The sequence below is a fragment of the Montipora capricornis genome, chromosome 11 (assembly GCF_036669925.1).
Source record: "Montipora capricornis isolate CH-2021 chromosome 11, ASM3666992v2, whole genome shotgun sequence".
Taxonomy (NCBI): domain Eukaryota; kingdom Metazoa; phylum Cnidaria; class Anthozoa; order Scleractinia; family Acroporidae; genus Montipora; species Montipora capricornis.
This window is the reverse complement of record NC_090893.1, coordinates 1,915,672-1,932,886: the sequence shown is the minus strand read 5'-3', so window position 1 is coordinate 1,932,886 and position 17,215 is coordinate 1,915,672. Positions and strand designations below refer to the sequence as shown.

Genomic DNA, 17,215 nt, shown 5'->3' with positions numbered 1-17,215 from the left:
CGACATTCATTTTGATTCAAGCATACGTTCGTATCAAGTGAGCTATCGAGTACTCATAATAGCAGACGCTAAAAAAATAAACTTATATTAAAAACAAAAGCCCTGCCATCGTGCTGTTGGCATTAAAACGTCGGTGGAAGAAAAGGTAAGTTACCATGCATATAATGAGCGCCCAGTAACAAATAAGAACCTTGTTTTTTTAGTTATTAATAAGGAAAAAGAAAAAAGCTCCCTGTTCAACCCTGAACACGCATCTCTCGACTCGCAAGCGCTATCGAATCCACTAAGCTAATGGTGACACTTGCATAAATTAAGTATTCTTACACTATTTAAATAGATATGCAAATTTTACGGAGCAGCGCGATTCTCTGACCACAGAGGGTCTCGTAGCGGTAAATTAAAAAAAATTGAACTGCGATTAACTTCTTAGGCTATCAAATACAGGAACGTTTGGAGGAAGAAGGCAAATCCAACTTCGTATATATTCACGTTAAATCAAGAACACAGTATAAAGTTGTCAAGTCCGAAGAGGAAGCCAGTCATCACAGCTCAGAAGTTGAAGTAAAACACGATCGAGATTACATCCAGGAATTATTTTTTGATCAGACGTTCCCTGAATCACCAGGCCAAGCATATCATGTTGTTAAATATAGCAACATGGTTGAATTTGCGCTCAATTGTGGTGCAATATATTTAAAGTAGGTTGCCGTAGGCATGCGCATTGTTTATGTTTTCAATTGATTGTGGGTTAATCAATTAAACAAATCATTCTCATTCATCGACACAACACAAAAATGTGAAATCTGGGCACAATTGAATAAAAAGTAAGTAGTATTCCTCCAAAACAGGATTTCTATGTCACACAAAACTTAATTAAGGCCAGAGATTTCTTCAGGAATACACTCTCCCCACCCCCCCCCCCCCAAAAAAAAATTGACGACGTGATCTCTCAAGGAAATATGAGATAACCAAATTGAGAAAAGTTGGAGAAATTCCAAGCCTTGGGGATAAAAATTAACACGGTGGGCTGAGCGAAGGAGGTCTGAGTTCTGTTATAGCACCGAAGTACTACCTCGCCAATCGATCTCACTATGTAGGCCTCTCTGATCTGATCAGAGGACATCCATTTAGGATGAAGCCAGAGCGTCTCAGACTTTCCTAGGGGCATTGGCAGGAATGCTAGTTCCTCGTATGTGGCCCCTCAAGCGAGCTTCGCTCAACCCGTTGTGACATTTGCTATACTTGTTTTGTCAGTTATTTATTGGAAACTTGTCTGATTTTCGCTCAATTGTGGGATGATTTTATTCTGTTTTAAGTTTTGGCCAAGTGCGCATGTTCATTAGGCTACTTCTTTTTTAAGTAGAGAGTGGCTATGAAATATTTCAAAGTTTCTCGTTAATCAACGCAATTTTAAATGCAAATGTGAAATCAGGCCAAACCTTTCGGAGAAGCTCCTGGCGGGAAAGATTCATCTTCCACTGAGACAAGACTGTCTTCAGAAGGCAATTCGCCCAAAAAAACCATCAAAAAACTGTTTTTTTTTTGTTGTGCGGTCTTTGGCTATGTAAAAATTAGTTGGGAATCCACAATCTTTGGACAAAACGCGTTGAGAACTGCAATAGACTACTTTTACCAAGGGTTAGCATTGATTTATAGCAGTTTTCTAACGTGTGACCCTCAACTTCAAGGTAGCGGCTCACGGACAGAAAATACCACTGATATATAATGTCTCTATATGCAACAAATCAGTAATCGGAAACTAGTTGCTTGGAGATGGGCGAAAGCACAAACAGAAAATTAGACTCCTTGGATAATTTTGGTGTAGTCAAAACAGATATATGCATCCAACACTCGCCAAACCTCCTCCTAGTTTAGGCTACATCCAGCAATCGGCAAGTTTCTTGTGGGTTGAGCTCTGTTACAGTTACCGTACCGAAGAACTACCTCCCAAGTTGATCTAACTTTGCCCGCCTCTCTGATTACATCCATTTAGGATGAATCCAGAGCGTCTTCGACTTCACTAGGCGCAACGGAAAGAATGCTTGCTCCTTGTGGGTGGCCCCCGAGAGAAAATAAAGGGGAAAGAGAGGGCATCCCCAATACATGCCTTTTTCCATAGTTAAAATGTCTCGTTATTTTCGATCGATTCCCACACTGTACAGATTCCAAGGGGATTAGGCAACAGAGAATCCAATGGCGAACATTTGTTCTCTGAGCGTGGGCTATCCACGCCCAACACATTCCGGCCATATGATTGGCTGTTGCCTAATCTCCTTGGAATCTGTGCTGCGTGATCTCGATCCAAAAATAACTTGAGACATATTACCTATGGAAAAGGGCGTGTATGGGGGATGCCCTCTCTTCCCCCTTTATTTTCTCTTGGTGGCCCCTTAATCGAGCTTCGCTCAACCTGTTGTGACAGCTGCTTTATATTTTTCTTTCAGTTATACATTGCGCTATGCCGAAGGCCGAGGATTTCTTCATAATCTTGATAATGTGATCTCCCACGAAAATATGAGCTGAGCAATTTGAGAAACTAAACATTCTCATTTCCCCCAATGTGAAATCTTGGCATACTTGAATAAAAGGAAAGTAGTATTCCTCCAAAGCAGGATTTCTATGTCACACAAAACTTAATTAAGGCCAAAGATTTCTTCAGAAATACACTCTCTTCCCCCCTCCCCACCCCCCCCCCTTCCAAAAAGAAATTGACCCCGTAATCTCTCAGGAAAATATGAGACAAGGAAATTGAGAAAAGTTGGAGAAATTCCAAGCCTTGGGGATAAAAAGTAACAAAACACTGTGGGCTGAGCGAAGGAGGTCTGAGTTCTGTTATAGCACCGAAGTACTACCTCGCCAATCGATCTCACTATGTAGGCCTCTCTGATCAGATCAGAGGACATCCATTTAGGATGAAGCCAGAGCGTCTCAGACTTTCCTAGGGGCATTGGCAGGAATGCTTGTTCCTCGTTTGTGGCCCCTCAAGCGAGCTTCGCTCAACCCGTTGTGACATTTGCTATACTTTTTTTGTCAGTTATTTATTGGAAACTTGTCTGATTTTCGCTCAATTGTGGGATGATTTTATTCTGTTTTAAGTTTTGGCCAAGTGCGCATGTTCATTAGGCTACTTCTTTTTTAAGTAGAGAGTGGCTATGAAATATTTCAAAGTTTCTCGTTAATCAACGCAATTTTAAAGGCAAATAAGAAATTAGGCCAAACCTTTCAGAGAAGCTTCTGGCAGGAAAGATTCATCTTCCACTGAGACAAGACTGTCTTCAGAAGGCAATTCGCCCAAAAAAACCATCAAAAAACTGTTTCTTTTTGTTGTGCGGTCTTTGGCTATGTAAAAAGTAGTTGGGAATCCACAATCTTTGGACAAAACTCGTGGAGAACTGCAATAGACTACTTTTACCAAGGGTTAACATTGATTTATAGCGGCTCACGGACAGAAAATACCACTGATATATAATGTCTCTATATGCAACAAATCAGTAATCGGAAACTAGTTGCTTGGAGATGGGCGAAAGCACAAATAGAAAATTAGACTCCTTGGCTAATTTTGGTGTAGTCCAATCAGATATATGCATCCAACACTCGCCAAACTTCCTCCTAATTTAGGCTGCATCCAGCAATCGGCAACTTTCCCGTGGCTTGAGTTCTGTTATAGTTAATGTACCGAAGCACTACCTCCCAAGTTGATCTAACTTTACCGACCTCTCTGATTACATCCATTTAGGATGAATCCAGTGCGTCTCCGACTTCACTAGGCGCAGCGAAAGGAATGATTGCTCCTAGTGGGTTGCCCCCAAGAGAAAATAAAGGGGAAAGAGAGGGCATCCCCCATACATGCCCTTTTCCATAGTTAATATATCCCGAGTTATTTTTAGATCGATTCCCAAGCTGTACAGATCCCAAGGGGATTAGACAACATCCAATCCTATGGCGAAAATGTGTTCTCTGAGCGTGGGCTATCCACGCCGAACACATTCCAGCCATATGATTGGCTGTTGCCTAATCTTCTTGGAATCTGTGCTGCGTGATCTCGATCTCAAAATAACTTGAGACATATTACCTAAGGAATAGGGCATGTATGGGGGATGCCCTCTCTTCCCCCTTTATTCTCGCTTGGTGGCCCCTTAATCGAGCTTCGCTCAACCTGTTGTGACAACTGCTTTATATTTTTATTTCAGTTATACATTGCGCTATGCCGAAGGCCGAAGATTTCTTCAGAAATACACTCCCACCATCCCCCCTCCCCCCCACCACTAGAAATTGATGATGTGATCTCCCACGAAAATATGAGCTAAGCAATTTGAGAAACTAAACATTCTCATTCCCCCCAATGTGAAATCTTGGCATACTTGAATAAAAGGAAAGTAGTATTCCTCCAAAACAGGATTTCTATGTCACACAAAACTTAATTAAGGCCAAAGATTTCTTCAGAAATACACTCTCTTCCCCCCTCCCCACCCCCCCCCCCCCCCTTCCAAAAAGAAATTGACCCCGTAATCTCTCAGGAAAATATGAGATAAGCAAATTGAAAAAGTTGGAGATTTTCCAAGCCTTGGGGATAAAAAGTAACAAAACACTGTGGGCTGAGCGAAGGTCTGAGTTCTGTCTGTTATAGCACCGAAGTACTACCTCGCCAATCGATCTCACTATGTAGGCCTCTCTGATCTGATCAGAGGACATCCATTTAGGATGAAGCCAGAGCGTCTCAGACTTTCCTAGGGGCATTGGCAGGAATGCTAGTTCCTCGTATGTGGCCCCTCAAGCGAGCTTCGCTCAACCCGTTGTGACATCTGCTATACTTTTTTTGTCAGTTATTTATTGCAAACTTGTCTGATTTTCGCTCAATTGTGGGATGATTTTATTCTGTTTTAAGTTTTGGCCAAGTGCGCATGTTCATTAGGCTACTTCTTTTTAAGTAGAGAGTGGCTATGAAATATTTCAAAGTTTCTCGTTAATCAACGCAATTTTAAATGCAAATGTGAAATCAGGCCAAACCTTTCGGAGAAGCTCCTGGCGGGAAAGATTCATCTTCCACTGAGACAAGACTGTCTTCAGAAGGCAATTCGCCCAAAAAAACCATCAAAAAACTGTTTTTTTTGTTGTGCGGTCTTTGGCTATGTAAAAATTAGTTGGGAATCCACAATCTTTGGACAAAACGCGTTGAGAACTGCAATAGACTACTTTTACCAAGGGTTAGCATTGATTTATAGCAGTTTTCTAACGTGTGACCCTCAACTTCAAGGTAGCGGCTCACGGACAGAAAATACCACTGATATATAATGTCTCTATATGCAACAAATCAGTAATCGGAAACTAGTTGCTTGGAGATGGGCGAAAGCACAAACAGAAAATTAGACTCCTTGGATAATTTTGGTGTAGTCAAAACAGATATATGCATCCAACACTCGCCAAACCTCCTCCTAGTTTAGGCTACATCCAGCAATCGGCAAGTTTCTTGTGGGTTGAGCTCTGTTACAGTTACCGTACCGAAGAACTACCTCCCAAGTTGATCTAACTTTGCCCGCCTCTCTGATTACATCCATTTAGGATGAATCCAGAGCGTCTTCGACTTCACTAGGCGCAACGGAAGGAATGCTTGCTCCTTTGTGGGTGGCCCCCGAGAGAAAATAAAGGGGAAAGAGAGGGCATCCCCCATACATGCCCTTTTCCATAGTTAATATGTCCTAAGTTATTTTTAGATGGATTCCCAAGCTGTACAGATCCCAAGGGGATTAGGCAACATCCAATCCTATGGCGAAAATGTGTTCTCTGAGCGTGGGCTATCCACGCCGAACACATTCCAGCCATATGATTGGCTGTTGCCTAATCTTCTTGGAATCTGTGCTGCGTGATCTCGATCCAGAAATAACTTGTGGCATATTACCTAAAAAATAGGGCATGTATGGGGGATGCCCTCTCTTCCCCCTTTATTCTCCCTTGGTGGCCCCTTAATCGAGCTTCGCTCAACCTGTTGTGACAACTGCTTTATATTTTTTATTTCAGTTATACATTGCGCAATGCCGAAGGCCGAAGATTTCTTCAGAAATACACTCCCACCATCCCCCTCCCCCCCACCACAAGAAATTGATGATGTGATCTCCCACGAAAATATGAGCTAAGCAATTTGAGAAACTAAACATTCTCATTCATCGACACAACCCCCCAATGTGAGTTCTTGGCATACTTGAATAAAACGTAAGTAGTATTCCTCCAAAACAGGATTTCTATGTCATACAAAACTTAATTAAGGCCAAAGATTTCTTCAGAAATGCACTCTCTTCCCCCCTCCCCACCCCCCCCCCCCCCTTCCAAAAAGAAATTGACCCCGTAATCTCTCAGGAAAATATGAGATAAGCAAATTGAGAAAAGTTGGGAGATTTTCCAAGCCTTGGGGATAAAAAGTAACAAAACACTGTGGGCTGAGCGAAGGAGGTCTGAGTTCTGTTATAGCACCGAAGTACTAACTCGCCAGTCAATCTCACTATGTAGGCCTCTCTGATCTGATCAGAGGACATCCATTTAGGATGAAGCCAGAGCGTCTCAGACTTTCCTAGGGGCATTGGCAGGAATGCTAGTTCCTCGTATGTGGCCCCTCAAGCGAGCTTCGCTCAACCCGTTGTGACATTTGCTATACTTGTTTTGTCAGTTATTTATTGCAAACTTGTCTGATTTTCGCTCAATTGTGGGATGATTTATTCTGTTTTAAGTTTTTGCCAAGTGCGCATGTTCATTAGGCTAATTTTTTTAAGTAGAGAGTGGCTATGAAATATTTCACAGTTTCTCGTCAATCAACGCAATGTTAAAGGCAACTGTGTAATGAGACCAAACCTTTCGGAGAAGCTTCTGGCGGAAAAGATTCATCTTCCACTGAGACAAGACTGTCTTCAGAAGGAATTTACGCTAAATTACCATAACAAAACTGTCTCCTTTTGTTGTGCAATGTTGCGAATCCATAATCTTGGACAAAAGTTATCATTTGAGAAATGAAGTAGACTTCTTTTTATTTACCGATGGTCAACATTGATTTATTGCAGTTTTCTAACATGTGGCCATCAAAAATAGCACTCACGGACAGAAAATAACCATGATCTATAATTTTTCTATGTGCAACACTCTTTACACTTTAAAAACACCTATAGTTGCATTTAAGAAATGGCTAATCGTTTTCCCAAACCCAAGGAACAACTAAAATGAATGAAAAATGAGAACCTCAGGTTATCGCTACTGGCTCATACACTATCAGGTACATTTACCTCTCCTTAGAGGATTTCAATGGCCCATGGCTGATCTTTACGAGTTGTAAACGGCAACAATTATGAAGAGAAAACTTGAACTTTGTGGGAATTAACATATCTTGTAGAATATCAATGGCCATATATCTGACCGAAAATATCGAAGAAGCAAAGTTGACATTCTTTTATCTATGTCATTTTCAGATATCTGCATCCAGCACTCCGTAAATTTCCCTTTACTCTTGGTTGCTTTTACTTCATATATACATAATGAGGCCTTTTTAGATATTGCGTCAAGGCGGCTGCACTTCTTGCTCTCCTTACCATTGATATTAGAAGTTGCTAGTTTTTTTTCAAAACAATTCCCGCACAAGAAATATGATGTCATCTCTATGAGCTAAGAAAATTGAGAAAGCTTCGAGATATTCCAAGCTTTTACGTTAAAAAGTAACCTGAAAACACTGTGGGCTGAGCGAAGGAGGTCTGAGTTCTGTTATAGCACCGAAGCACTACCTTGCCAATCGATCTCACTATGTAGGCCTCTCTGATCAGATCAGAGGACATCCATTTAGGATGAAGCCAGAGCCTCTCAGACTTTCCTAGAGGCATTGGCAGGAATGCTAGTTCCTCGTATGTGGCCCCTCAAGCGAGCTTCGCTCAACCCGTTATGACATTTGCAATATACATTTTTTCAGATATGTATACTGCAAACTTGTCTGATTTCCGCTCAATTGTGGGATGATTTATTCTATTTTAAGTTTTTACCAAGTGCGTATGTTCAGTAGGCTATTTTTTTTTTGGAAGAAGAGAGTGAGTGGCTATGAAATCTCTCAAAGTTTCTCGTTAATCAACGCAATGTTAGAGGCAAATGTGAAATCAGGCCAAACCTTTCGGAGAAGCTTCTGGCGGAGAAGATTCATCTTCTACTGAGACAAGACTGTCTTCAGAAGGGAATTCGCCCAAAAAACCACCAAAAAACTGTTTCTTTTTGTTGTGCGATCTTTGGCTGTGTAAAAATTAGTTGGGAATTCTCAATCTTTGGACAAAACTCGTTGAGAACTGCAATAAACTACTTTTATTTACCGAGGGTTAATATTTATTTATAGCAGTTTTCTAACGTGTGGCCCTCAAATTGAAAATAGCTCTCACGGAAAGAAACTACCATTGATACATAATGTCCAATTTTGGTGCAGTCCTATCAGATATATGCATATTTCCTCCTAGTTTAGGATGCATCCAACAATCGGCAGATTTCCTGTGAGTTGAGCGAAGGAGGTCTGAGTTCTGTTACAGTTACTGAACCGAAGCACTACGTCCCAAGTTGATCTGACTTTGCCGGCCTCTCTGATTACATCCATTTAGGACGAATTCAGAGCGTCTTTGACTTCACTAGGGGCAAGGGAAGGAATGCTTATTCCTAGTAAGTGTCCCCTTAATCAAGGTTCGCTCAACCCGTTGTGACAATTGCTCTATATTTTTCTTTTAGTTATACATTAATCGGCCGCTCTAACCACATGAGCAGTCCCAGCCGATGCTTGAAAGAAACGGAAAATTTCTCAAAACACTGAGCTTCTAGGCGCTTTTTATCACAAGGTCTTATTACCAAAATGTTTTCTTCGTTTGTGCACATGTTGCAAGCTCAAGGTGCATGATAGACATCCTAGAGCGGTTTTTGGCGGTTCTCGCGCCACTTTTTCAACCAATCAGAAGTAAAAACAAAACCAATCGTGGCTCGCGCGTGCACAATTTCCCGCACTTTGTGTCGGCCACGTGTAATTACTTCGAGTTTTGATCGGTTTACTAGATTGTCTTCGTCCTTTTTGATTGGCCAAAGTAATTACTTTGGTTTTGGTTTTACGACACTCATTTGAAAACCGCTCTATCAAGCAACAAATACCAATTTGTCGAGAAAAAAACACTGCAGCAGCCAGGAATCGTTTTGGATTCGATGCCCGTTAAGTATGAATTGGGCAAGCGCTCTAACCACATCAGCAATCCCAGCAAATACTTGATTGAAGAGCAAAACTTCTCAATACAACAAATTTGTCAAATTGCTGTCACAGGAGTTCCTAAGCGCTTTTTATGAGACCTGTGAGACGGTTGTATTACTAAAATGTTTTCCTTATTTGCGCACATTTTACATGCTCAAGGTGCATGCATGAGAGACATATTATCCATCATCCATCATTTCGAAGCAGAAAGAAAACACTGCATCGGGCATAAACCGATTTGGATTGGATTGGATTGGATTGGATTCGAGATAGATGGGATACTGGATGGCACTCTAACCACATGTGCATGTAATCCAAGCCGATGCTTTAATGAAGAAGAAAATTTCTCAATACTTGACGTTTCTGTAATTCCCGTCACAGGAGTTCCTCACCAAACTATACTAAAGCAATTCGAAGCAGAAAGAAAAATGCATCGGCCAGGAATCGATTCGGATTCGGTACCCGGGAAGATTGGAATGGTCAGAGCGGTCTAACTAGTACATGACCAGTGCCTGACGATGCTTACAAGAAACGCAAAATTTAAAGTAGCGGTTCGTTTTTTTCTAACTGTAATACTTAGAAGTTGTCTACAAACTATGAATTTATCCACCATTTCAAAGGCGTATGAATCATGCACCTTTGGTGATCTTTAGATTTTGTTATTCACGTTTTTGGGAGTACAAATTGAAGTCTTCCTTAGAAATGAAGTACCAGACGAATTTGGAGGATCATCCATCCATCAAAACGAATCTAACACGAGATATAAACTATAACATAGCGTTCAAATTCACACTATCAACAGTTGGGCCATTGTGCATTATAAAAAATCCTGCTAAGAAGGCTCACCTTTTCACCAAACTGAACATTTGTTTGTTTTGGAAAGCTGGTTGACTTCAAGACTCATATCTTTATTGACGTTACAAAATAAACAAAAAACAGTTCCCGGTTTCAAGGTCTGTTCAAGTTAGTCGCAGTGAGAGACTTTAGGGTTCTACTCAGTTTTTGTAAATTTCGTGGGTATGAAGGCTGAATTTCGCAAGAAATGAATTGTACTTGAGACTCGTTTTAAAATAGAGGTTGAAATGAACTCTTCTATGACTATGGTCCCTGTCATTTAGCTTTGCTTAATTAAGGACGGTGCCTACTATTGTTATTGCGCATACGTTCTGCGCATCTTGAGATACTCGGATTTCCTATCGGTGATGCTTACTAATACAGGGATATTTTTGCGCGGTTTAAAACTATCCGGAGAAAGTAGATCTTAGTAAGTACTCTTGGTATCCAAAATGAAAATTGGGGGTAATCACGCATTTTTCAGAGATAATTAAGCTTCAATTTGAGAAAGAACGCCATACATTGCTTTGTATTTTAAAGCTCTTTACAAATATTATTCATGAATTATCTTTGAAAAATGCGTGGTTACCCCGAATTTGCTTTTTGGATTTTAATAACACTTGTTAAGATCTGCATTTCCTGCATAATAACACACCGGGGCAAGTATATTGTTAATTAGTAGGCACCGTCCTTAAATGAGTTGTGTAGAAGTTTGGAGAGCACTTCAGATGCTTAAGTCGCTTTTGGCTAAGTCCCTCCAACTCTCTAAAATGTAACAGAAAGAGAACGTCATCAGTCCTGACCATTCCGGCTGATTCAGAATCTTCACCCTCACGGCATTCGAACGGAAACGTATTTCCGGCGGTCACTTTTCTCCGCCGAAACGACAACCGGAAATACGTCTGCGTTCGTAGGATATGGACCGCTTGGCATCAAGTCTTCTCTCATCATTCATCTAAATTGAAACCATTGGTGCAAAATAGTATTGCTTTCACATTTATAGACCAGAGCTTCGCGTCTGTCTTGAAACTTGAACAACAAGACCATGTTTCATTGATATCATGAGAATGCCTTTCAAATTATAGCTCAGCTCCGAGCCACCACTGCGTAGTCGAGAGGGAATTTTTCGTGCACTTGTGTTGTGGATTAGTGACATCATAAAAGCCAAAGTTATCTTCATGCATAACTGCACCAGCCCTAGGGTCCCATTCGCAGCTGTTTTGACCACTCCAATAAGAATCAGTATGCATATGTTGATTATCTCTCTGTACTTGCATCCCCTCACAATCCGTGCAGTTGATACCTCGAACCGAAACATACTCGTACTGTCGGCATTTGTCTTGGTTTGCAAAGGTTAACAAGTCTGTGGCTGTCAGCGATGCGCGTGCGTAGTCAGAGTACGTGAGGCCTGATGGGAAGCTACATGTGACTCGCCAGTGTGTTGAGTTATCCCTGATGGTAACCAATGCTTGATACGAGACTCGGAAGTCGTCCCATGTAAAATTTTTCTCGTTTCGTGGAAAGTCGTGATAAAAAGGTTTGTTTTTGTAAAACTCCTTGTTTCCCAGGGAAAATGATTCTATGAGGGTCCATGCTTTTCCAGGCTCAGAGTTGAAATCACAGTAGGTCCGAATAGTCTTGTTAAAGCTGATAACGAGGTCATAAATCCCAGAAACCACTCCTGGCTTAATCCTTGCGATAGATTGACAAGACTTCACCGCTGGATTAAACAATTCACATCTTTTTCCATAGTAATGTTCAGAGCATGCGCAAGCATACTGTTCTTTGATGTTACCACACGTTTCTCGGCACGTGCCTCCGTTGAGGCAAGGTCGAGATTCACAACATCCGTTCAAACAGCTCCCATTACCCTGAAAACAAAAGTATACTCACTCAGCAAACGTTCATTTGACTAAGTAGTCAATATACCCTTTCAGGAGCTCACAAACCTGAGCCTACAAAATAGAAACGGCAGTACACCAGAGTTGGAAATCATAAAAGTTTCATACTTGAATGAGACTTGAATTCATGACCGCGCGATTTGCCAACTGAGCTATCAAGCCATTTGAAAGCTGGTGCCCGTTTCTCGAAAGTCCCGAAAACTGTTCGGGTCCGAAAAGTCACTTCCGAAACTTCCATCCGCTTGTTTTGATAACCTGTTCTTTGAACGTCTTTTCAAGGTATAAACAAAAAGTAAATTGGTTGTGAAGTTTGATGGCTGAAAAGCTCTCCATTTTTCAAGAAACAGAGGAAATGAAAAGAGCCCGAAACGTTCCGGGACTTTCGAAAACTGAACGGACCCCAGGTCACTTGTGAGTTCGAGTTTTTTCCCGAAAGAAGTGAACGAATAGATAACACAGAATATATAAAATGTTCAGATATTTGAACTGAGGAAATTGAAATACATGAAATCTGAAGATCACGGCGATGATCTCCAACTCTCCTGCATTTTAATTTCTGAAGTTCAAATATATGAACATTTTATTTTATTCTGTATCATTCACAAATAGAAGTAGAATTGAAGCAGAAGTTGAAGCGAACTCTTCTACAGTGATTATGGCTTCAAACCACCACCATATCTCCTCTCGGATTCATCATTTCCTCAGAACGTTTACAACAAGAAAAGCTTTAGAGCCTTCTATTGTTTGCTTAACCAATCACCGTTCCATCTGAACATGGATGACATGAATCTCAAAATAACAAGTTTTGACAGGAGCCCATAAACAGGAGCCTACAACTCCAACACCAACCTCGTTTCCAGGCTCTCTCTGAGAGAGAGCCTGGGAACGAGGTTGCTCCAACACTAGGTCTGTGGAACAGATCAAGCTTTTTTTGGACGAGGTTTTAAATAAGATTCGATTTGCACGATCGATCACATGGGTAATATAATTTCTCATGCAAGACTTGTGATTGGCTGGAAAGGTCCAGTTTCGCGGGAAAATCAATCTAAAAATAACTTGTTCTGTAAAACCTCCAGAGACTATTTTCCCAATCCCATAATGCAGTACGTTTTGGGGGGTTCTTTACATAAAAACAATACAAGGTATTCACTCTTGGGACTGTATCACGCTTCAGTGAATTGAATATCCATTGTTTTAATGCAAACAACGCCCCCCCCCCCCAAAAAAAAAAATGAAGTGTATTATGGGATTTGCGAAAACAGGGAATTTCATAAACTCGATTAAGTTGTACCCTCCTAGTCATGATTTCCTGCTTGTGAGAAAACGATTCGAGTTCTAAGTCTCAGTAGAACTACTTGTCGGCTCCTACTGATTTAGTATTCAATAGCTCCTGATGTATAATAATAATAATAATAATAATAATAATAAAACAAAAAGAAAATTGAAAACACGTTCACTGAGGTTGTTAATCAAATCGAAAATTACGTCTGCAATCAAATTTTTTTTTAAGTTTGTATCACTGAGAAAAAAATGAATTTTGGAATCACTTTTTGATTTTCATATTTTTAAGGTACCGCCATTTTGAACAATTGTATTACGGTATGTTACGGTTCAGACACAAAGTAACCATAGGGCAACCGTAACACGTCACAATTATTCAAGATGGCGGCGCCCAGGAAATCTGAAAAGAAAAATAAGCGATTCTGGAAGTGATACAAACGCTTTCATTGAGTAAAAATCCGAACAATTTTGATTATAAACAAGGAGTGGAGTTTCCCTTAACACTTGCATGGTTAGCTGAAAGGTTTAGAATATTTAAAGCATGTTCCTGGTAAGACGTGGCTCAAAGTATCATCTAACCTCGACGTCGTTTTGCTGCATAATATACAGGAGAGTTCCTTGTCTAGCTACCAGATCCTTATTCGCATTGTCCAACAGCTCGCAACTGGCTCCAGTCACTTGAAACGCCAAGCAGCCACAGACCCTCGCGCAATGACGAAAACACTCCACTGCACTGGTAACCTCCACTGAGTGAATAGTATGCTTCATGACCGCGACATCTTTAGTGAACACATTGTATATGTACACGAATGGTGTTTTATATTCCATGCTGTTTGAAGAGGTTAATATCAATATCAGCGCTACCGTGGCAAACCAAAGAGCTCGGTAAACGACAGTCATCCTAAGAGATTGTAAAATATCAAAACAAGCTTGAAACCGTCAAAAAGAGCTGTTGGAACGTCTTTCACTCTCACAGAGTATAGGTCAGTATACCCTGAGCGGGTGACCTCTCCGCATCCCTGCTCGTATCAATCGAATAGGCCAGTTAGGAGTTTCTAAACAACAAATACGAACGTAGGGATAAAAACAAAAATATATTAGAGAATGCGAAACATTTTGAATTAAAATTCGTTCATAGATTTTCCGTGACAAAAAAGCAGAAAGACTTAAATACTTCAAGACGTCGGAAAGATAGTTACGTTTACTTTAAACCTTTGAAAAACTGAAATGATACATGAATGCCTACCCTACCCTTTCGTCTAAAAGTCGTTCTTGTAAGTTGTTTTAGTTTCGAAAACATTTCTACGGCGAAATACTGTATGCTTTCATAAGTCTGACTTTCTGTGACAATTCAGCTTCGGATATCATATATTTGCCAATCATTTTCCATGCAAACATTTTTTCAGCATTGTACGGAGAGATTTTAATGACTGGATCGAAAGTTAGTTGATTTTGAAAGGCCCAGTATGTCACTGGGCCGCATAATACACAAATGTAGAAAATAAGAAGACCGCATTCGGAATCATACGGTTGATGCAAAGACCTTTCAACACAAAAACGCAAATTATGTTTTCAGAGGTGATGTTTCTTCCTAAATTTCCTCCTAATTTGAACAATTGGAGGAGAAAATATTGTCCTGAAACGAACCATCAACAATTCCGAAAGGCGCACCTCACGGTAATGTCTTTGGGTTAGTCTAATTGAAAAAGGGAACTTGATGTAACCACAAAGTGTTCAAGTTCAGGTACGGACGAGTTGAACTTCTTATTTAAAATATTCAAAGGTGGTCGTACTTTTGACATCTGTCTTGGTTTAATAGATACAATTAAAACTGTTCAGTCTCCCCCAAACTACAGATACAAATCATGAACGTTCATGGACTATGCTTACTTTTTGGATGTTTTTTTCAATCAGTTAAGGCCAGTTTCAAACGTTGAACTTTACATGTGCCCAATCTAATGCAAATGAGCGAAAACAATAGATTTTTCTCATTTGCATTAAATTCGGCACCGGTGGCTCAGTTGGTTGAGCATCGGGCTGTCATGCAGGAGTTCTAACCCCGGCCGGATCAACACTCAGGATCTTAAAATAACTGAGGAGAAAGTGCTGCCTTTGTAATTTCATCTGCAAATGGTTAAGACTTTCAAGTCTTCTTGGATAAGGACTATAAACCGTAGGCACTGTCTCATAAATGTCTTCTATGTTCATAAGTTCCCTGTGGGACGTTAAAGAGCCCAAGCACTATTCAAGAAGAGTAGGGGATGAAGTCCCCGGTGTTGTGGCTGTCCTGTTCTCTCCAGCAGAAATGGCCGGCTTGGCGGTGATGTCTCTAAAAAGGTTTGAGGTGTATGAGGCCACCTAAGCAGAAACAGCCACAAGTCAAAAAGGGACTAGGCCCAGTGCTGGAACATGTAGATGTAGATGTGAAAGTTCGACGTTTGAAACGGGCCTAAGTGCGAGTGAGGCAGATGTTTTCAAAATGAGCAAAAAATGGACAAGTCCGAACCAAAACTCTAATTAGAAACTTTTGTGATATCAAGTATCACTTTTGAATGTGTAAATGTCGTCTTGAAAACAAGTTGAAGAACTGTCAGGTCGAACAAACAAATAACAATCGCAGTTTTTACTATCACATATATTTAAATTATCCCTCTCGATTACTTAATCGGATCTGCGCAAATATCGTGGATTTTCAATCATTAAACGATTTAAGCTTTTCTCCCTTTCTGCAAAACTTCAAAGTCGCCGTTCCATGCTTCTTTCCGACAAGGGAAGATTTGAGCGTTCATCCTTAAACCAAATTTTACTTAGTAGCGAATTCTTTCTGTCGAAGAAAAGTCAAAGAATGGGGTTTTAAAATAACTGTTGCCTTACTATTTTTTTTACTATGGAAAAAGCCTTTGTAAAAAGAACTGGACGCTAAAACTTTCAGCGGAATCAAACTTGACCGTTTTTGGCCTACAGCACAAGGAAATTACATGAAACAATAGTAATACGGAAAATACCGGAGGCTCTCAAAAGACGCGAGACACGAAATACTACAGCGCATTCATTTTTACCGGCTACAATCAAAATCCCAGTTTACCATTCCGTTTTTCAATCCCATAGGTGGCGCAAATGGTTTTCTAGCCCGCGAGCAAGCTCTCTCGAGGGGGTGGGGGAGGGTGGTGTACGTCTTTCCTTCCCCGCCCCCTCGAAAAAATCTCTCCTAAAATTTTCCTCTTTTTTCTGCAATGGTGCTTTCATATCACACAGCTTAAAACAAAGAGTGATACAACGAATGCCCAATTGGTCTAAGAACAGGAGAAAAGCAATAACTTTTAAATATAAAACAACAATTTTCAATATTGCAGACATGTTTGAGCAGAAACTTCTGCCTTCTTCAGTGCAAGAGTTACATGAGATTCGAATCTGGATAGAAATATCTTGTTAGGAACTTAAGCACTTAATTTGCACTCTTTATACATTTATCTCATGTTGTATTTGTACTCATTAACATTTATCAGCAGTTATTTATATTTAGATTTGCATCTCATGTCATACTTGCATCGAAAAAGGCTGAAGTTTCTGCCGAACCACGTCTCAAACATTGAATTAAATTCGTTATTTGTATTTAAAATACTTAAGGCCCAGTAATACGGGCAACATTTTTCTTGCAACTTGTCGCGCAACAATGTCGGTTGCGTTGCAAGTTGAGATGGTTTGTTTTGTGCGTATTACCACCTTCTTGAGCAACAAATTTTTATGTTGCAAAAAGTAAACGTTGTACAAGAAGGTGGTAATACGGACACCGTGGCAAAATGAGTGCGCATGCTGCATGCTCCGCTTCGAACACATTTGATTCATTTGATTCGAGCTTTTGAGCGCTTTGTTTTTGAGTTTATTCGGCGGTGAAGGAAAAGTTCTATTGGACCTTTTGATGATCAAGATCTCACGCTCAACATGGACTCGACAGAAAAACTAA

At 40.5% G+C, this 17,215-nt stretch overlaps 1 protein-coding gene across 2 annotated transcripts in view; it reads right to left on the bottom strand.

Annotated features, from left to right (window-relative positions):
- Positions 1 to 8,381: 8,381 nt before the first annotated feature.
- Positions 8,382 to 17,215, bottom strand: part of LOC138023586 (uncharacterized) — a 26,874-nt gene continuing 18,040 nt past the window's right edge. The window contains exons 5-6 of one of the 2 annotated variants that reach the window (XM_068870603.1): positions 13,831 to 14,152; positions 8,382 to 11,940 (exon numbers count right to left, since the gene is read on the bottom strand). In XM_068870603.1, coding sequence (XP_068726704.1) covers positions 11,149 to 11,940; positions 13,831 to 14,151 — 1,113 coding nt within the window. In that variant the 5' untranslated portion in view covers position 14,152 and the 3' untranslated portion in view covers positions 8,382 to 11,148. The other variant, XR_011126715.1, reaches the window with a different exon arrangement.